At 41.0% G+C, this 22495-nt stretch overlaps 1 protein-coding gene across 5 annotated transcripts in view; it reads right to left on the reverse strand.

Annotated features, from left to right (window-relative positions):
• The window catches only part of DOCK2 (dedicator of cytokinesis 2), a 445548-nt gene that overhangs the window by 225128 nt on the left and 197925 nt on the right, over positions 1–22495 (reverse strand). For 4 of the 5 annotated variants that reach the window (XM_055285285.2, XM_055285286.2, XM_063642614.1 and 1 more), the window contains one exon: positions 11341–11436. The exons of the other annotated variant lie outside the window; for it this stretch is intronic. In XM_055285285.2, coding sequence (XP_055141260.1) covers positions 11341–11436 — 96 coding nt within the window. The remainder of the gene's footprint in view (positions 1–11340; positions 11437–22495) is intronic. 5 annotated transcript variants of the gene reach the window in all.

Raw genomic sequence — 22495 nt, forward strand, 5'->3', positions numbered from 1 at the left:
GCATTTCCCAGCACTTGCTGAACAATTTCCAAACTCTGTTTCTCTCTCTTTCCCTCTCTCTCTCTCTCTGTGCTGACAACTGCAGTCCCTATGTGGCCAGTGAAGGCCCCAGCTTGGGCACCAGCTTCTCCAGGGCCTGAACTTACCTACTCTGCAGAAACACAAGGCATGGTGATACGGTTTTGCTGTGTCCCCACCCAAATCTCATCTCGAATTGTAATCCCCATAATCCCCATGTGTTGAGGGAGGGACCTGGTGGGAGGTAATTGGATCATGGGGGTAGTTTTCCCCAGGCTGTTCTCATGCTAGTGAGTGACTTCTCATGAGATCTGATGGTTTTATAAAGGGGCTTTCCCCCATTCTCTCTCTCTCTCTCTCTCTCTCCTGCCACCATGTAAAATGTCCCTGCTTCTCCTTCCACCACGATTGTAAGTTTCCTGAGGCCTCCCCAGCCATGAGAAACTGTGAGTCAATTAAACCTCTTTCCTTTATAAACTACTCAATCTTGGGCAGTTCTTTATAGCAGTGTGAAAACAGACTAATACACATATGTACTGAGTCAAATGAAACTTTCATGGCAACAGCAGCAGCAGCAACAGCAATGGCAGCAGTGACGTCATCATCATTATCTAGGAGTACTCCCTACCCATAGCAAAGGTCTGCTCCATTGGACACAGCAGGGAGAATGCAGTAGCTATCTTAACAAATCGAGGAACCTCATATTTCCTCTTAATTCTCATTTCTGCAGCAGCTAATCATGGGATGGAAGAAAGATTTGGAAAATGAAGCATGTTCTTTTATGCCCCAGCTCTCATATTTCAGTTTGCCTGAAAAAATTCTGTCACCCAGAGCTAGTAAGGTATTTGGGAATTTTATATTTTAAAAAATCTTTACAGGAAAGAATGGCATGAAACAAACTTTATTCACATTATTTTTTAAATTGAACTTTGTAAAGCTTGTCATTAACTTGTTCCTTCAATTAGTTTGTTCTTTCCATTAATTTACTGCCATAGCTTGAATTGAGTGCCTGCTACACGCCATGGATGGAAGGATGAATGGAAAGATAAAAGGATGTGGTCCCTTCCCACATGGGTCTTACTTTACTGTGGAGCACAGATAGGTAAAGAGAAAATTCCAATACATGTGGTAATGTTGTAACTGAAACAAGGACAAAGAACAACCAGAAAGATGGCCTAGCAGAATGACGAGAGTTTCGCAGACTGCAAGAAGGGATAGGACAAGAAATCCTCCTCCCACTTAAAATGCAAAAAGCCTTCCTCTCCACCCATTAAAGTTTTTCATGGCATTCAAGACCCAGTTCCAGTTCCGTGAAGTCTACCTTGATAAATGACTTCCATCCAGACATGCTACAGGTCCTTTGAAAATTGAGATATGAATCCATGTTTTGCATATATATTTTAGGCCTAGTATGCCCTGATATGTGTTCATCAAAGTCCTTATTAAGGCAATGCTTCCCCCTCCAGAAAACTTGCACACCAACCATATTACCATATTAAGCTGCAACCAAGCTACCCCAAGCTCATGATGCCACCTTTTGGCTACAAACTGTCATTTCAAGTCTCTTGTCTAATTTTTTTTACTATTTTCTTTCTTAACTTGATTCTCTCCCTGATCTCCCCTTAACACACATACGCATACACACAAACAGGTACACACATATATGACACAAACATACACATGCACATACACTTTCAGGAATTTTCTCAATTAAATTAATTTTACCTCAGGAAAACAAGTTCCTAGACACATACAGTGAGCTGCTTAAGAAGATGGGCTTTGAGCCCTGGCAGATTCAGATGGGATACAAATCCTAGCTTCCTCCTTCCCAAGGCTTGCAATGCTGGGAAGGTGTTCAAGCTCTCTAATGGCCATTTCCTCTTAGAGATGAGATAGTAATTATTGCCAACCTCACTGACTAAATTAGATAATGCCCTTAAAGTGCTTGGTACCATCTTGGTCACACAAATGGTCCATAAATGTGAACTGTTAACACTGACAGTGCATTCTGTGGAGGGGATGCTTCCGCTCCCCACCCCCGGTCTTGTCTTTTTCCACTCAATCCAGTTATTCTGCGACAACCCTTACTCTCGGCATCTAATCATGCCATAAAGCTAACAATAATAACACTTGCATATTGAGAAAAAGAATGATGGTTTGTGTAGAAATAAAAGTAGACAGCAAAAATCTTTCATTCATTTAGTAGGTGTTCACTGACATTGTCCTGAAGTCCAGGGACAACCATAAAAGGTGGTTGTGGCTAGACTCAGGCTAGCGATCTCAATGAGAAGGAAGCATTTAGAGTTGAAAGGTCTCTAGGGACCAGGATGAACAGTGCCTGGAGATGAGCTAAAGGCAGAAGGAGAAGGACACTTTGCCTCCGGAACCCTTTGGAAACTCCATACCAGCCTCGTCCTCTTCTGTTAAACCTGCTATTTCGTAAGTACCAACACTCAAAGAAAAAGTTCTAAGTTTATAGTTTTTGTGGTTTAATTACCAGAATTTGGGAGATCAATCCTAAACATATCATTGTCATCATAAAACCACCAAAAATTCTGTGCCATTTTATATGTTTCTGAAAGTTGCCACATAGGTGTATCTCATTAGATTCCATGATCTAGGCAAGGTGGCAACTGAGTTTAAAGTGCTCAATTATTATCCTTAAAATATTTGATTCCTAAAGAATAACCTTAGTTAGTCATAGTGTAGGAGTGTACAATATACTGTTTAAGGGCAGCGACTCCAAAACAGTACTCCTTGGGTTCAGATCCTAGTTCTTCCACTAACAAGCTGTGTGATTATAGGCAAGTTGCACGACCTCTCTGTGTCTCAGTTATCTCAGTAAAATATGAGTACCTGATGCAGGTGAAGTAAGGTAAAACACATCAGGTGCTTAGCTATTTGCCTCGCATACAGGATGTGTGTGCCATTAAATGATAGCTTTATTATAAATATTATTTTTCAACAAGGTACAGGGGTGCTGAGTGAAGGCCAAGAGCCAAACTAACCACTCCTGGCTGGGAACCACACCTCCTCATATCCTAGACTGTCCTCCCTCCTGCTTGCCACAGACTGGGGTTGGGAGGAGTTGGTACTGTCCTGCTGCAGTCCTTGACTCAGTCTCTGGGCTCATGGTCTGGCTCAGAGTAGTTGCTTAGATGGGTCATTTCCAATTTGGTGTCCCAGGAGTGAAAAGTGAAGTCAGAGCTTTGAAGCCCAGTCTCTGATGACACAGATGCCTGCTGGAGTCTCCAGCACTATTATGAGGTGAAGCAGCAGAGGACAAGGTGACTTCTAATTTCCTTCTTTTTTTCTTTTTGAACAAACTGCTCTGAATTTCTGGAGCTGGTATGATGCCAAGCATTTACCTTTATTTAATCACTCAATAGCCTCCTCTGTGAAAACCGGGGTAATTAGGCCCCAAATATGTCACCCAGAGGCTTATTTTAACTACCCAAAATAAAGGCTAGATCCCAATTTCAACAAAATCACCATATTGTTTTCCTTCCAAGAACTTCTGGCAGTGTTCAAGTTCCCTGGTTGATTCTCCCTATGGGATTGTTCATCCCCGTCACTGGGGTGGCAGGAGACAGGGGACAGCCCTCTCTAGAGCAGTCAGTAACAGGATGCATCAGCCAGGGAGGGTTCTTGAGGCACGCCCTCACCACGCACAAACAAGCCTGGAAATTTTTCCTCAAGCTGCTCCGAGACCTGTGAGACACGACAATATCTTCCTGGAAGGGAGCACAGATGACTGGAGACATACGAACTCCGGTGTCCCTGGTTCACATCCTGCTTATTCCTACCAGCAGTGTAACTTTAGACATGATGCTTTTATCCTCTGCTACTCAATCTGTTCCCCTAAACAACAGGAGATAGAAATATTGCCTACCTTTGTGTGAGGGCTCAAGATGCAATCCATTACACAGTAGGCATTTTGAGTCAAACTTTTCAAAAAATATATTTTAACATCTCTGAAGATTACAATCCGTGTCATATTATAATTGGTAGCAAGTTTTCTTTCTTATGGGCACATAAACTCATGGAGCAGCTTACATTTGATAAAATATGGCATGTAGCCCGAGGAAATTGTTCCCCAGGAAAGGCAAGCTCTCCAAGATGGTTTTTTCCATTACTCTTCTGCTTTTATACCACAGCTTTTTTAAAAGGAAGCAAGAATATGTACAAAAGAATCTTGTTTATACAAGAGTTTTTGGACTGGGCCAGAAAAACACCAACGGTTGCAGTAAATACATAACATTTGCAAGTATCTTGCATACATCACTGTTCTCCAATCTCATGCCATGACAGACAGCACTAATCAATTCCCAAGTTCTTCCCACTGAGCCAACATGTAGCCTCTGCATCCTCCTCAACACAGTTCTACAGGCAGCCATCCCCAATCAGCCAGGGCTGGCACTTGAGCAAAATCTATTTTAGGTCTCTGATTCAGGAGCTTGGGAGATAGAAAAAGAGAATAGGAATTCTCAGCCAAGTCGGGAAACTCAGATTAAGTAGAAGATTTCAAATATGGTATAGTTTATTGCATTAAAAAATCAAGGTCTAGAGAGATTAAATTGGCATAAAGTCACTAGCCAATTATCTGCAGAAAGAATGTAGAATTTTTTCCCTGTTTTCCCTGATAAGAGAGAATATTCTATCTAAATTCTCAACATCACTAATCATCAGGGAAACGCAAATTAAAACCACAATAAGATACCGCCTTACTCCTGCAAGAATGGCCATTATTAAAAAGTAAAAAAACAATCGATGTTGGCATGAATGTTAGGAAAAGGGAACATTTATACACTGCTGGTGGGAATGCAAATTAGTACAATCTCTATGGAAAACAGTATAGGGATTCCTTACAGAACTAAAAGTAGATCTACCATTCAGTCTGGCAATCTCACTACTGGGTATCTGCCCAAAGGGAAAGAAGTCATTATATGAAAAAGACACTTGCACATGTATGTTTATAGCAGCACAAATCACAATTGCCAACATGTGGAACCAACCTAAGTGCCCATCAGCTAATGAGTAGATAATGTGGGATATATGCACCATGGAATACTACTCAGCCACTAAAAGGAAAGAAATAATGTCTTGTGCCACAACTTGGATGGAGCTGGAGGCCATTATTCTAAGTGAAGTAACACAGGTGTGCAAAACCAAAAACTGCATGTTCTCACTTATAAGTGGGAGCTAAGCCATGAGTACGCAAAGGTACACAAAGTAACGTAACAGACCTTGGAGACTCAGAAGGGTCTCCAAGGTGGAAGACCTTGGAAGGGGGGCCAGGAATAAAAAACTACATATTAGGTACAATGCACACTACTCAGGTGATGGGTGCACTAAAATCTCAGAAATCACCACTATATAATTCATCCATGTAACAAAAAGCCACTTGTACTCCAAACATATTGAAATAAAAGCATATATATATATGTGTGTGTGTGTGTATATATATGTGTGTGTATATGTGTATATATGTGTGTGTGTATATAAGTGTGTGTATGTGTGTATATATGTGTGTGTATATATATATATACACTTCTATCAAACCATGCTCCCTTTCTCAGCACAAAAGCTAAATTCCTTAGGACTTAAGTAAACAAGAAGTTACCTGACAAATTAGATTGTGGCAAAGAGAAGATGAAAGGGTACTAGTCATGTAAAAGTCATTTGCTTTTTATTTTTGCAAAATTCCCTTTTGCTCATTTGTCACCAACAATTCGTTGCTCAGGGAAGTGATCTATAGAAAAATCAGGAATGGTCATCGCAAAGCCCTAAGCCCAACAAGCAATCCATCCTAGCCCCATGGTTCCTGTGATTTTAGTGGCTAAAACCTTTTACTGCAATGTTCCTATCGCTGAAAATAAGAAAAAAACTGTCACTAATCCTGTATAAGAATGAGAGTTGCAACCAGCCATCCTATACCCACTTGGGGTCCTCTTGGGATTTCAAAAGTACTTGACATTTATGGTGTTTACCACAAATATTGATTAATATTCCCAAGCAATGGAAACTAACCAATAAAAATCACATCTGGAAAATTAAAAGTGACAGGTGGAATGGGGATCGCTCCTCCTTGTCAAATTTCAATTCAAAATTAGATTGGGGCCTTCAGTGCTAAGACAGGGACCCTTGACCCCTGAGTAATTACTTTCCAACATCATTTTCTTTAATTTGGAGGAGATATTTCTATTCTAGGAATTGCTGGAAAGGCTCATTTTATGAAAATGAAGCTATATCTTCAGAAAACCTTGTTTGTTGCTTCCTTCTATTTCAGGTACATTTCTGCTCCTAGTGAGGTATGCTTGCCACAGGCCTCTGGCTCTCCCCTCTCAGCACTCTTAGCATTGTAATTACACTAGCAAACTCCAAAGTCATTGAGACTAATGACACAGCTTGCAACTTAGAACCTTTGCAAGGCTTCAGGGATGAGCCAGAAAGTCTGAACAGGCAATTCCTTACTCCCTGAAATGTGGATTCCCATATTTAGAAAACACATTTGTTGAATAAGGAAAAGCAATCTGAGGGGAAAGCACATTCAAGAATATGAAGGTAGGAAATGACAGCATTTTCAGGGATTATTTCACTCATTCACTCATTTCATTTCATTAGTGCCTTCATTTGCTCAACAAACTTGGGTACCCACTGCACGCCAGGCACCCTGCTGGGTGTTGAGGATAAAAGAGTAAAACAGGGTGCCTGACCTCGGGGGGTCCACAAAATGTGGGGGGAGCCTACAAATAGAGAATTACCTTACAATGTCATAAGCACAATGGGCACAGTGACCTAGGCATGCACAGGGCCTCAGAGAACACAGGGCAAGGGACAGAGGCAGGGTAGCATGTCCAGCCCAAGTGGGGAGGGAGTGGGGACAGGTGGGCTGAAAGCAGCAGGACTCGGTGGGTGAATGGAAGTGGCAGGCAGGTGACAGAGAGGGAGGGGCAAGGGCAGCTTGAGATCTAGGATGGCAGTCCCATAAACTGAGATCCTGAATTCAGGTGGAGTGTGGAGTGGGCTTCAGGGAGCTGGCAATGAGTTGAGTCTGGGGCACAGCGCATTTGAGATGCCTGAGAGACATCACATCAGAAGAGGTCTGATTTTCTCCAGGGCATAGACCATGCCTAACTCATTTCTGAGTCTTTGTGCTGAGAATCTAAGAGATTCTCATAAACTGCTGAAGGAATAAATAAATGAATACAGTGCATAAGAAACACATGTACAAATGCTTATCCTGTATTATATGATTTAATTCACACAGGAACTCTATGAGGAAGATCTATTGTTACTCCATTTATTTCACAAATAGGCACAAGCCTTAAAGTCTTACAGTCTAAGAGAGGAGCTGTGACAAGTTCATAGATAAAAATGCCTCAAAAAAAAAAAAAAGAGGCAGAGCCCATGAAAATGTGCTCAATATCATTCATCACTGGGGAGAGGAAAATTAAAACCACAGTGAAATACCACTAGGACTGTTATAATCCAAAGGATTGACAATAATAAGACTTGGTGGGGATGTGGGTAAACAAAACCTCAAACATTGCTGGTGGGAATGTGAAGTGGTACAGCCACGTAGTGTGATGGGTCGCCCACCAGGTTATACTTAGGAGTGTATGTCCACTGCTTGTCTTTAAAGGCTGGGCGGTGAGCCAAGGCCAAGGTGCCCAGCTGAGAAGCAGGTGTCCCTGACACCCTGAACATCCCAGAGGGTAGCTGAGAATCTACCAAGGAAAACAGCCCCGTCATGCACACACAGTAGGCAAAGCGCCAGAAAATTAGCTTAAAAGCAGCTTAGGGATGGGAGGTTATGCTGATCTCTAAAGCTGTCCTGCCAGCACCCAAGAGTACTTCATATGTAAGTCATAATAAACTCATCTACTGGTCAAGCTGGACTCATCCAAGTCGTTGTTTAATCTCTTTGCTCCTTCCTAGTTTCAGGGAATGCTTTTTAAAATATATAATTCCAGGTTTTTCTCATTATAGCTACTATGGAAAATAGTTTGGCAGTTTCTTCTAAAGTTAAACATACACTTCCCATATGCCCCAGCAATTCCACTCCTAGATTTCTACCCAGGAGAAGTCAAAACACATTCATACAACACTTGTTTGTAAATGTGCAAAGCAGTATTATTTATAATAGTCAAACATTAAAAACAATCCAAATATCCATCCACTAGAGACTGGATAAACAAAAGGTGGCATGCTCATATAATGTACTATTATTCAGCAATGAAAAGAAATGAAGTGCTGACATGTCCTAAAATATGGACAAACCTCAAAAACATTATGCTAAGGAAAGAAGAAAGACACAAATGACCTCAAATTGTATGATTTCATTTATATAAAATTTTCCAGAAAAGGTAATCTATGGAGATGAAAAGTAGATTAATGGTTGCTTAGGGTTGGGGAGAGGAGGGAAAGAAAGTGACTGCAAATGGAACTTTGGAGAGTAAAAGAAATACTCTAAACTGAATTACGGTGATGGTTGCATAGCTATAAATTTTCTAAAACTCATCACACTGAATAGTTTCAATGGTTAAATTTTAAAGTAACTATACTTCAATAAAACTGTTTTTATTTATTTGTTTATTTATTTATTTTGAGATGGAGTCTCGCTCTATCGCCCAGGCTGGAGTGCAGTGGCACGATCTTGGTTCACTGCAACCTCTGCCTCCCGGGTTCATGCCATTCTCCTGTGTTCACGCCATTCTCCTGCCTCAGCCTCCCGAGTAGCTGGGACTACAGGCACCTGCCACCACACCTGGCTAATTTTTTGTATTTCAGTAGAGATGGGGTTTCACTGTGTTAGCCAGGAAAAACTGCTTTTAAAAAAAAGGTAAAGAGAGCTTGGTGATTTAGAAGAGAGGGTGGTCCCAGCTAGAGCAGCTTCGTATATTTATGCTGGACCTGGAAAGCTAGGTAGGATTTCAACAGGTTGAAAGGTACAAGAAGGAATTTCAGGCAAAGAAAGAAGCAGAGGCTAAGCCTGCATGTAAGACAGTGCCAGCATGTTTGGGCAATATCCAGACATCCATTTTGGCTGGATATTTGGACGGAAAAAAGTTGATGAAAAGACTGAAAAATGTGGTTGTGACCAGATCAGATCACAGACGCTGAAAATGATTGGGCTAATGCATTTATGACTTAATTTGGTAGGCAGCAGGGAGCTACTGACCATTCCAGAGTAGGGGAGTGTCCTGGTAAAGATTGATGGGGCAACAGTGAGGAATGTGTGTTAGAAGAGCCAGCCACAAAAGCCATCAAACAAAAGGCTCATAGAACTGGCAGTACTGAGTAGTTACTTGCCTGTGTTGATAATGCAAAAGACAGAGAGCCTCACTCTACCAGATAGAAAGCAAAATAATAATATACAGCACTTATTTAGTGCTTCTTATGACCCAGGCCCCGTTTAAAAGAATCACTGTTCTACAGGAAAGGGAATTAAAAGCCTGCTACGTACAGAATGAGCCAAATGGACTGATGATCATCTTTAGGTTTACTCCAAAGAGAAGGAATAAAGATAAAGGAGGTTACAAAATGCTTCACTTGAGGTCAGGAGTTCGAGACCAGCCTGGTCAACATGTAGTAAAATCCTGCCTCTACTAAAAATGCAAAAGTTAGCTGGGCATGGTGGCACATGCCAGTAGGCCCAGCTACTTGGGAAGCTGAGGCCAGACAATCACTTGAACCCAGGAGGTGGAGGTTGCAGTGAGCCGAGATTGCACCACTGTACTCCAGCCTGGACGACAGAGTGAGACTCTGTCTCTCAAATAAAACGAAACAAAAAAGAAAAAAAGAAGAAACAAAAAAGAAAAATGTGATACTTCAAAGGTGGAAGGATGGTAAGTAAGAGGAATGACAAAGACCAGTTTACATGGCTCTCTGGCCCAAAAAAGCAAGAGTATCTGGCACCACTGATGCTCTCCATGGATGTCACCACTGTGTAAAGCAGGAATGTCAGCGTGGCTTTCTGGAGAGAATCCAGCTGTTTGGGAGTCACAAAGTGTTTATAAACATTATTTTTTAAAATAAACTGCCAACACTGAAATATCAGAAAATTTCACATAAAACATGGAAAGTTTCATTTTCTCTTGAAATATTGGGAATTCTAGCAACTATATGGTCCAATCCCACATGGTATCAATCAGTCAGGGCTGAGTGGCCCTCATCCTTTTTTAAACATTAGAGTCCCTGCCTGGCACATGTTATGCATTTATTCATTCAAACGTATTTATTGAGCACCTGCTATATGCCAAGTGTTGTTATAGGACCTAGAGACACAGCAATGACAAAACAGAAAAACATGCTTTACTTCCCTGGAGCTCATATCCTCATGAGGATAGCTAGACAACAACCAAATAAGATAATGTATATTTCCAATTATATGTAATTAGAAAAATAAAGAAGTAAGGTATGATTTTTAGTGGATGGACAGGTACTGGGAATTGTAGACAGGGTGATCAGAGAAGGCAAGCCTCTATGCATAGGTGATATCAGACTCAAAAAAAAGGGAAACAGCACATCTATCATGTTTTATATGTGGGAGGAACACATAAATAAATGAGCATGGGGCATGGGCATTTCAGGCCTGACAATGTTTGGATTTTATTCTGAGTGAGATGGACAACCATTGGCAGGTTTGAGCAGAGGAATGACATGGTTGGGCATACTCATTTATGTTGCTGACTGGCCCCTGTAAGCATTTGAATTTTGGGTCCTTGGTTTAAAGCACGATGGGCAGAGGTTAAAGGGTTCGAGCTGGGTTCTGTGTCTGGAGAAGGAAAATAATCAGATGACAGGGCAGAAATTTCCTGATCTTCAGAACATACTGCTTATGCAGAAGAATAGCCCAATATGTAGTAATGACCTTGAATAACCAGCATCTATGGGCAGAATCAACACACAATGAAGCCCCTTAGGAAACCAAGCTCACAGGACCCTGACACTGGGCACCATGTGACTATAGGCCAGAGGAAAAGTTTCCTAGTGGACATGAATCTGGGATGTTCCACCTTGTTCACTTACAAAAGCTGCTCTCCCTTCTCTATCTTCAGCAGTGATAGTCCACCCTTCCCGGTATACTCAATTTAGTGCTGGTACACTCAACTAGACAAGTCCTAAGCCCTGTTTTATTTCAACAACTTGAGTTAATTCTCAAGTCCTCCCAACTCAGACAGGAAAAATCTGGTCATCGTACTCCAAAACAAAGCAATGATCAATGCTGGGAGTTCAATGTGATCTGCCTTTTCAGAAAATCCATTTTTAGATGCTGAAGAGCTTGCAACGTTTGACAAGAAGAAACTATCTACTCACAATCAGAGCGTGATCCCGGCCCATGGTGATGACTGTCCGGTTCACTGTCCGCAGCAGCTGGACCATGATCTCCTGGATGTGGTGGTAGGTAAAGGCCTGTAACACAGTCAGAGACATCTACGTGACAACCAGGACACTGCATCTGCACAGTTGTACAAAGGATACAGACAATAGTGGTCAGACATGGTGATCTTCAACACCATCACCAACACCACCACCACCAGCCATCATCATCATCGCCATATCTCCATCACCATTACCACCTACACTGGGCATAAAAAATTCCACCAGTCACCTGAAATATAAGTTAAGATGGCTTAACTTAGGCTTTGGAATCAGGAACTTTGGAGCTACAATACTAGCTCTGACAATAATTAGTACTGCATTGGTTAAGTTCTTGTATGGTTTGGATCTGTGTCCCCGCCAAAATCTCATGTTGAATCATAATCCCCAGTGTTGGAGGCGGGGCCTAGTAGAAGGCAATTGGATCATGGGAGTGGATTCTCATGGTTTAACACCATCTCCCTCGGTGCTGTCATCACGATAGTGAGTTCTCATGAGATCTGTTTGTTTAAAAGTGTGTGGCAACTTCTCCCCTCTTTCTCTTCCTCCAGCTCTGGCTACGTGAAGACGCCTGCTCCTGCTTTGCCTTCTACCATGAGTTAAAAAGTGTCCCGAGGCCTCCCCAGAAGCCTAGCAAATGCCAGTATTGTGCTTCCTGTACAGCCTGTGGAGCCAATTAAACCTTTTTTCTTTATAAATTACCCAGTCTCAGGTATTTCTTTATAGCAGCACAAGAACAGAACAATACAGTTATATTAACTTTTCTAATCCTTGGTTTCTTCATCTAATAGTCAGGATCTGAGCTGGAATAAGGAGGAAATTTAAGGCAGGAAATCGGTTATACAGGTAACGGAAATGCCAACACACCAAACAAGGTAACCTAGAGTCAGCCACAGCAGGAAGCCACTGTCACTTGGAGGCTGGAGGGACAAATCGAGGAGGCAGTGTTTCTGGAGCCCCAGGACTAGGGTTATATAATGGAAACTAGGGTTACATAATGCTAACCACATGGTGCTTGTATAATAGAAGCCACATTACCCACCTTGGGTGGAAATTTACAGTGAGTCAGGTTGTAACAGGTATTGGGTTCTGGCTACTTTAAATACAGGTCCCTAAACTTTCTGTAAGATTTGCTGATCCTTTTTGAGCTTTTGTTGTAGTCGGCAAGGGTTTCAAGCATATTCATCTACATCTTGGACCATTTTACCAGCATAGAATTTAGGCACAGCGTTGCATACCATGCATACACAAGGGTGGCCATGGCCAAGTGGAAAGGCCTTGGAATCTTAACTTCGGAAGCTCCGGGTCTGAAGTTCAATGCTGTATTTGCCAGCTGTGCAATCTCACTTATCACTTCTCTGAGCCTCAATTCTCTCATCTAAAAAAATGTAGAAGGTTCTCTCAAGGTTGATGTGGACATAAAAATGACATGTGCAATTCTGGAAGAACTTATATGCCTGGGTCCTCTGCTGGAGATTCTGTAGTCTGAGACAGAGCCTGGGCATCAGCAATTTCTAAATTTTAGGTGTGTTATTCTGACGGCTAAGAACCATGACGTGACATGCTGTTTAGCTCTGGAGATGGGGGCTTGGGATCAGCCTTGTGTCTCCAGGACCTAGCCAGAGCCTGACATAAAGAAAGTGCTAAATCGATGGTGGCTGAAAACATGGATGACCACCCATGCTCATTTACAAGGACGCCAGCAAGCTTTACTGCATTAAACTTAAGTGTGGTTTTGTCCCTTAATGTAAGGTTGCAAGGAGTTGGTTATACAGTGAGAGAGAAGTAGATTTGCAGTTGGGGTAGGGCCAGAAAAAGAAAGAAGATGTGCTTATTAAAAAATGTCATCCCCCTGCCCCAATGACTTTCAATGACTTTTGGCATCCAGAGATGAATAACCTAGAGCTTTCTTTCTCTTTGTGCCTTAGACTCACTTCTTTGTCACTCTGGCTAGTCCCAGACTCTCTAGCCCTCTGGAGCCACCAACAGAACCTCTGCCACTGGAGCTTTTGTTAGAGCATTTATTTTACCAAAACAAGTTCCCCTGCTTCATCGAGTGCAGCCACACTTCAGTCTCTGCTGGAGACTGGCTGGTCTCTCCCCACCAACCAGCCCTTTCTACTTCTGACACTCAAGGCCAGGGAAGACAGATCTCCCCATATTTCTGGCCCAAAGGTAAACCTCTCTCCTGATTTCCTTCTCCTTTATTTCTCCAAGCCATTTTGCTGACTTACAGTCTCCTATTTCTTGTACTACGTGAACATGATGTTCATGGTTATAACAACGACCACAGCTGACAGTCTTTAGTGCTTCCTAAATGCCTGGCACTCTGCTAAGCACTTTATATCGTCTCACATCAAGATGAGCAACATTACTCTCTCCATTGTTCAGATGAAGAAACTGAAGACAGAGTGGTTAAGTAATTTATCCAGGGTCACCCAGTGAGGAAGTAAGGGAGAAAGGATTCAACCCAGCAGCCTGTCTCCAGAGTATTCTCCTTATCCAAACACCCATGCAGACTGGAACACAATCAGAGATTTCTGGTGGCTACTTGGGGGGTTTCATCATCCACCTTCCATCTGTCAAGATGGATAGACCCTGCCTTCAAATGGACCAACTTCTAACTCCTCCAGTGACTTTTGATCTTTTCTCTGCCTTTTATAAAATCTTCAGTGCTATATATTCCCTCTCCCTTATCTTTTCTGCATTCCTTTGCAATTTCATCAAATTTATATAATGGTTTTCATTTTGATGCTATCTTTTTCCAGGATTACATCTGTTCCCTTGTGAATAGAGATATTAAAATCCCCTTTCTTGACCTCCTGCCCCTTGCTTCTTTTAAATAGCCATTTCTTCTTGTTCCAAAGAGCAGCAATTAGACTGCTCAGGAAGTTTGGTATTTAAAAGTAGAAAACTGTCAAATTCAATTCATTTCACTCTGAAAGCTCCCAGTATTGGGAGGTTGTATAGTAGAGTGTTTTGAGATTAGAGATACTTGAGTTTGAATCCCAATTCTGCTTATTTGAGCTGGGTGACCTCGGGCAAATTGCTTTTCCTCTCTGAGTTTCTGTTTCTTTATTTATAAAATGTGGCAAATAATAGTAACCTAAGTTACTGGCTTGAGGAATAAACAAGGTAATGCAGGTAAAGTCTTTGATACTAGGGGTTGGTATATAGTAAGCCCTCAGTAAGTGGTGGCTGCAACTCACATTCCCCTTGGTTTGCAACAGCTCTCTGGTTGGGCTTGCAGATTCCTAGCACGTAGCAGAAAGTGCAGTACAAAGCAATGCATAATCTAAACTCTAGTTGATATTGAAATGTCACCCAAAGAATGTATAGCATATATGCAAATGGAAAACTTTCAAGATGATAAACCTGTGCTAAGCAGTAAAAGTGCAGCCACAAATCACCCACTGTTAATTGCTCCAGTGCCAGGCAAGTGGAGGGAAACTCTAGGAAAGTGACTTCCGGGCTCAAACTAAATGGTAGCTTGTAATTGAAATGACAAAATCAGTCTTCCCATTATGGTCTTGGCAAAGAAATTAATCCGTCCAACCTAAACACACTGCAAATTGTAGTGATTTTTTTCTTTTAATAATCACAGGCTCTGGTATCTGGAAGGGACTTGAAATGAAGTCTCATGCAGAGCTCACTACATAACACAGCAGAAGGTGAGCTGGGAGTGGACGGGGACCAGGCAGGGTCGGGGCTGAGGGAGGCAAGCCCTCTCTTCCTGACTCATGCTTGGCCCTAGGCCAGTCCTAGGACTTTGCAGAATGCAGTGCAAAACTACTGAGCTCCTGCAGGGTTTCTAGAATTAAGAGAGCACACCAAATATGAGAATATTTTAAGTAACAATAGACAAAGCATTTCATAACACTAAACCAAATTATATAAAAAATTTGGCCTTTTTTTTTTTCATTTTCCTTTTAACACTTCTCATGATACCAAGTAGAGAAATCTCCTTTTGGTAATTATATGTCTTTAATACCTCTCTAGTTCTTGTAAAAACCCCTTTTCTAACAAAGAGGAAAATCTTCAGGTCCGAGCAGGCAGCAAACAGTATCTACTTCGAACTTAATGACACTGTTTTGTTTTTATTGTGTTTATTTTTTGAAGTTGGTTATATTTATGGCAAGTGTGCAAGAAAAAGCTCCAAAACTTGGAAATAAAGCAAAATGAGGATTGCAAGACATTTTTAATAGAACATTTGGAAAAACCACACGGAAGATCCTTTTACCCTCTCAGGAATATAACTTTGTTTGGATTAACCATCCACAACTGATTAGAAACTAGAAATTTTATAATCTTGCAGAGTTAGTAGTTAACTTGCAGAAAAATATAAAATGTGATGTTTGTGGCTTTGTTAAAACTCAGTTTTACTACTCTGGAGAAAATTTACCTGTTTTATACCTAATGATAATTTTATACAAGTATCCCTTCTCTCCCAAAATATCAAGAAACCTGAATACTTTTGAACCAGGTTGTTGTTGTTCAGCTTGTTCCCTGGTTTATCAGTTAAATAAAACTTTGAAGTGCTCAGTGTCTAATTGCATAGGATGATATTTTTAATAATTTGAGAAATCTACTTTTACACAAATGATGCTACTTATGGTTTTGATATAAAATTTTATTTTTATCAAAGTTATAAGTGTATATAGTTCAAAAACTTCTTCAAGCTTCATCCAAAAACAAAACAAGCTGGGCACAGTGGCTCATGCCTATAACCCCAGCACTTTGGGAGACCAAGACAGGAAGATTGCATGAGCCCATGAGTTCAAGATTAGCTTGGGCAACAGGGTGAAATCCCATCTCTACTAAAAATATAAAAAATTAGCCTGGCATAGTGGTGCACACTTGTAGTCCCAGCTACTGGGGAGGCTGAGGCAGGCTTGAGCCCAGAAAGTTGAGGCTGCAGTGAGCTGTGATTATACCACTGCACTCCAGCCTGGGCAACAGGGAGTGAGACCATGTCTCAAAAAAGAAAAAAAAAATCCAAACCCCCAAACAAACAAAATACAGCAGTCTCTCATGATCCCCTTGCCAGAGGAAGTTTTGTACCTCTTTAAGCTGTTGTAATTGTTATTTTGCCATTTATGAACATGATGCCAATAATATGCTTATGTTACTGCTTTTTTAAACATTTTTCACTTTTGGCATTGCCTATTAACTGTCCATATGTAACCATAAAAAACAAGCATTTTGGCCAGGTGTGCTGGCTCATGCCTGTAATCCCAGCACTTTGGGAGGCCGAGGCGGGCAGATCATCTGAGCTCAGGAGTTCAAGACCAGCCTGGCCAACATGGTGAAACCCCGTCTCTACTAAAAATATAAAAATTAGCCAGGCATGATGGCGCATGCCTGTAGTCCCAGCTACTTGGAAGGCTGAGGCAGGAGAATAGGTTGATCCTGGGAGGCAGAGGTTGCAGTGAGTCGAGATTGCACTATTGCACTCCAGCCTAGGCAACAGAGCAGTCTCAAAAAAAAAAAAAAAAAAAAAAAAACAAGCGTTTCACTCCTTCTTCCCACTGTCCCATCAGGCACATGCATCCTTCCCATTTCTCCTTCTTCCCATATACTTATGGTATAATTTTGCTTTGATTAATATTATTTAAAATATTTTGAATATTTTAGACATGAAGTCCTTGCCCATGCCTTTTTTCACAACCTACTCATCTGACAAAGGGCTAATATCCAGAATCTACAATGAACTCTAACAAATTTACAAGAAAAAAACAAACAACCCCATCAAAAAGTGGGTGAAGGACATGAACAGACACTTCTCAAAAGAAGACATTTATGCAGCCAAAAAGCACATGAAAAAATGCTCATCATCACTGGCCATCAGAGAAATGCAAATCAAAACCACAATGAGATACCATCTCACACCAGTTAGAATGGCCATCATTCAAAAGTCAGGAAACAACAGGCGCTGGAGAGGATGTAGAGAAATAGGAACACTTTTACACTGTTGGTGGGACTGTAAACTAGTTTAACCATTGTGGAAGTCAGTGTGGCGATTCCTCAGGGATCTAGAACTAGAAATACCATTTGGCCCAGCCATACCATTACTGGGTATATACCCAAAGGATTATAAATCATGCTGCTATAAAGACACATGCACACGTATGTTTATTGTGGCACTATTCACAATAGCAAAGACTTGGAACCAACCCAAATGTCCAACAACGATAGACTGGATTAAGAAAATGTGGCATATATACACCATGTAGGGACATGGATGAAACTGGAAACCATCATTCTCACTAAACTATCACAAGGACAAAAAACCAAACACTGCATGTTCTCACTCATAGGTGGGAATTGAACAATGAGAACTCATGGACACAGGAAGGGGAACATCACACTCTGGGGACTGTTGTGGGGTGGGGGGAGGGGGGAGGGACAGCATTAGGAGATATACCTAATGCTAAATGACGAGTTAATGGGTGCAGCAAACCAACATGGCACATGGATACATATGTAGCAAACCTGCACATTGTGCACATATACCCTAAAACCTAAAGTATAATAAAAAAAAATATTTTGAATATGCAAATGCCATTCTCATCCAAGTTGTAAACTATGATGGATTCCCATTTCTTGCACACTCCTCATTTCCTGCCCTCCCCCCCACAAAAAAAAGCAATTTGGAAAAATCCAATATTCCTTTTCGTTCTCTGAATGTTTAGTTTTTTCTAAGTACTGTCTCCCGATTTACAATGTTCTCTTCTGCTATTTTTCTAAGTTCTCTCTGCCTATTTTCTAAAGTTTGCTTTGCCTCACAGAGTCTGTGTCCTCCAAGTAGCTTTGCTTCTGTTTGCTTGTTTTCACTCTCTCTTCTGTGTGAGCATTGTTCCTTAGTTCTCTTTAATCCTTGGGGCTATGTTCTCAATTCAGTGTGTGTGATGCTAAAGTGATCACGGACTGAGCATGTGAGTAGGGCTTGTGGCCCGTGAGCTTACTGCAGGGTGATCTGGTTGGGACATTTAGCTGGAGAGCACTGACTAAGCATGTGAGTAGGGCTTGTCGTCTGTGAGCTTACTACAGGGTGATCAGGTTGGGACATTTAGTTGGAGAGATGCCAATATCAATATATGCAAGTCTTTCTTCTTGGACTGCTTGGATTTCACAAATAAGAATTGTCTGATCCCTGCATGTGTGAAGGCCTGGCCATCAGTGATCTAGGGGCTGAACGGGAGGAAAGTGCTGGAGGTTTTAGCCTCCAGGATGCATATTTTGATTGAAACCTGCTTTTGAGTAAGGTAACACTGTCCACAATTTTGTCTGGCATCTCCTAGGCCAGACAAAATTTATACAAGTATCTCTTCTCTTCTCTCACAAAATAGCGAGAAACCTGAATACTTTTGAACCAGGTTGTTGTTCAGCTTCTTCCCTGATCAGTTGAATAAAACTTGATGTGCTCAGTGTCTAATGCATAGGATGATATTTTTAATAATTTGAGAAATCTTTTACACAAATGATGCTACTTATGGTTTTGATATAAAATTTTATCTTTATCAAAGTTATAAGTGTATATAGTTAGAAAAAGTTTTAGTACTAAAACTTTTTTTACTATAGTAAAAGTTAGAACTAAAATGTCCTCTATTTTTTCTTCTTTATTGAATACACCTTCAATAACTCAGCCCCATGGAGTCAGACTGCTTCTGGAACAGGATGTCAGTTGATCCTCCTTATTTGAGCTCCTTCCTTTCCTTCACCCTGACTTGCAGGGGTACCTGGTACTACCATTTCCTGAAACTTTGTTTTAGATTGGATGAGTCCACAGGGTTCTCCACTGCTGGCTTATGAAACACTTTTCTCAGGTCTGCTATGTTATGTACTAACTTTCCATATGATTCCTGCCTTTCTTTCAAAGAAATTATTTTATTTTTTTAGGAGGTTTTCAAGAGGGAGGAAAAATATGTACCTATTTTAATTACCATCTTTACAGGGAATTCTGCCCTAAACTTTTCATGTTTGAATATTTAGAAGTGAGGTGATTTTGTTAAATATATTAAACATATACCTGATAGTGATACATTTTTAAAAATATGATTGTGTCATGTAAATGTCTAAGGTTTCAAAAAGAGTGATAGTGCAATCCCTAATTTTACAGAAAGAAAAACTTCAGCTTTAGGAAGGGGTTTGCACAAGGTAATATGACCAGTGACATGTGACAGGAAATGTCATCAGAGCTAGAATGAAGGACCTATTCTGCTGAACATTGTGGGGGCCACTGCTCCCTCCAGTCCAGCACACGGGCAGCCTTGGCCCTGTGTTCATGCCAAGGACAATCTCACCTCCTCCGCCTGCTTTGTCTTTAGGCCTTTTCAGTACTAAGATGAAGATCACAGCTACAGAGTGAAATCCAATGGCCTACTTTTTTTTTAAGCAAAAGAGAAAGAATGCATATTCTTACAATGAAAACAGCAGCAATCTATGCCTGCTACTGTTTTTTCCATTCTGTGTTCTATGGAAGAGGTCTTTTCCATTTCTTTCTTATCTTGAATGTACCACAAACACCTAGAAAGAAAGTATCTAACTTTGAAAAATAGTAACAGGTATCATCTACAGTACAGTCACCCTCTCTCTCTCTGGCCCTCAGAGGGAATGTGATTTTTGCATGAGTTCTGGATTTAGTGCTGTCTTCTTTCTTCCTGTTTGAACTGGTTTCCATCCTGAAAGATTTTACTGCATTAACATCTCATTGCGTGAAGCAAGCCTCAGAGGCAGCCAGGGACAGAGACAGCTCAGCAAAGGGAAGGCAGGGTCAACAAGGCAGGGTGGGTGGCACTGCTGTATCCCATCATCTCTGCTCCTCCCCACCCACTGGGTGAGCGTCCCCACCCCATTTGCCAGGTGGGACTTGGGCAATGCGTTCATGTTGTCACACATGTCTTACACTTTGTATTAGCCTTCACTAGAAGACAAGGGTTGGAGTTGGTGGCAGAAGGATACAATAAAAAGGAAAAGAAGATGTGGGTTCTAATTCTGACACTGCTGTTAACACAAGTTTCAAGGTCTTATTATATGCCAGCAACTGTGCATATTATATGCCAGCAACTGCGCATATACACTTGACATAATCTCATTTAACATAATGACATAATCTCATTAACTTTTTATAAAACTCCACTGAAATCCCAGATACACAACACACGAATTAGAGATTTAGTAACTCGCCCAAGAATGTTCCATTCACAGATGGCCCAACCTGAACCTAAGTTCATTTCTGCCTAATTGCATGCTCCTTCCATGATCAGAAGTGTGGTGTCGATGGCACAACGGAATGGTGCTTTAGGCTCTCTCCAACTTCTCTGGCAACTTCTTTCAATCTTTTGAAAAGTGCTCTGCAAAAGTCTCTCCTTGCACAGAGACTAATGAAGTTGCCGTTAATTATTCTCTTTCCTTGTTGGTCATTGACCTTGACCTATCTTGCCTCTCTGAGCCTCAAGTTTCTCCATCTGTATATTGGATGCATTGGCATCCACAATATCAGAATTGTTTTGAGGAACCATAGCTAATTCTAACACTGAGAGCTAGTATCTTTTGAGTTTTTACTACGTGGCATGTACTTTTCTAAGTATTTTACAGACATTAACTTAAGGAATCCTGCAAGCACATATAAAATGGGAGAAATACTTCTACGATTCCAGATTTAGAGATGAGTGAAGTACTTGGCTGTGGTCTGCTAATACAAGTTCCAGCCCAGACCTGCCTGACTCAAGTCCAGGCTTGTGACTGCCTCTGCCTCCACCTCTTTGGATCACATAAATGAATGGGTGTGGCAGAACTTTGCGGATGGTAAATCATTCTGTAAATCTATCCAAAGAACATCACAAGACAAACAGTTGTGTGCACAGCTGCTTGTAGCATATTGCATTGTTTATAATACCTAAACACAGCAAGCAAGATAAATGTGGTCAAATCAGGAATCCTATTATGTACATGACGGTTTATTCACACAGTGGAGAAGGTAGATAGATCTTGACCTGGAAAGATATCCTAAATATGTTCAGAAAAAAAGAGACTACAGAGCACCATATGTAATATACACCTTTTTTTGAAAATTTTCTATGGACAGAAAGTCTGGAAAAAATGCATGGCAAACCATTAACAATGATATCACTGAGTGGGAGGGAGGAGGGACAGATGCAAGGTTAAAGGGATAATTTTATTTGCTATGTTTTGTTGGAAATATTCACAATCACATATGTAACAATGAAAATAGAACTCTTTCTCCATTGGAAAGAAATGAAAGTCAGGCTGCAATCCTGAAGAATCATGTCCATAGGAGACTGAGTGGATACATCCCAGGGATGTACACCCAGGAAGCCCTGTGTTCAGGGGTGTCAGCTGCTGTGGGAATGGCTCTCCTTCTTCCCCACCCCCAGCAGGTCTCCCATCCCATGCTGGGGCTTTAGATGTAACCTTGGGGCTCACAAGCTGGATCACTGTTGCCGACATTACTAAATGGACAGAAAAGCACTGCCAAGTAACATGGGCTAACGTTCTTTTAAAAGGCACAACTATGAAACCAACTCAATAAGCAAAACATTGTTTTTTTTACATTCTGTAAGTTGCTTTGCAAGGGTTTTTATTAAAATATAGTGGAACCTCCAACCTGCAGGCCAGAGCAGAAAAAATTAAGCCTCCTAAAGTCTGTATGTTCAATATCTTAATACCGATGAATAAAGGCTGGTTGGAGACACTTATGAAGATGTGCCTCAGATAGGCTCCACTTTAGTATTTTGTTCTTCAAAACAGGAAAAATTTATGAGGTGCAAAAAAATAGATAAAAAACAAAAGTAACATTTGTTGAATTCTTACTGTGTGCTGGGCAATGGGCTGTGTGCTTTGTGTTCAATATCTCAATGAATCTTGACAAGAACCCTGGGGATAAGTATTACCCAATTTTAAGATATAAAATAAGATTCATTCTAATTATTATTATCATTCAATATTTATTGAGCACTTAATATATGCCAGCCATTATGGTAAGTGCTTTACATGAGTCACCTCATTTAATTCACAGAATAACCTTATAGATCTGCTACCCTGGTTCTTCCCATGTTACAAATGAGGAAAT

The sequence above is a fragment of the Symphalangus syndactylus genome, chromosome 7, assembly GCF_028878055.3.
Source record: "Symphalangus syndactylus isolate Jambi chromosome 7, NHGRI_mSymSyn1-v2.1_pri, whole genome shotgun sequence".
NCBI classification, from domain to species: Eukaryota; Metazoa; Chordata; class Mammalia; order Primates; family Hylobatidae; genus Symphalangus; species Symphalangus syndactylus.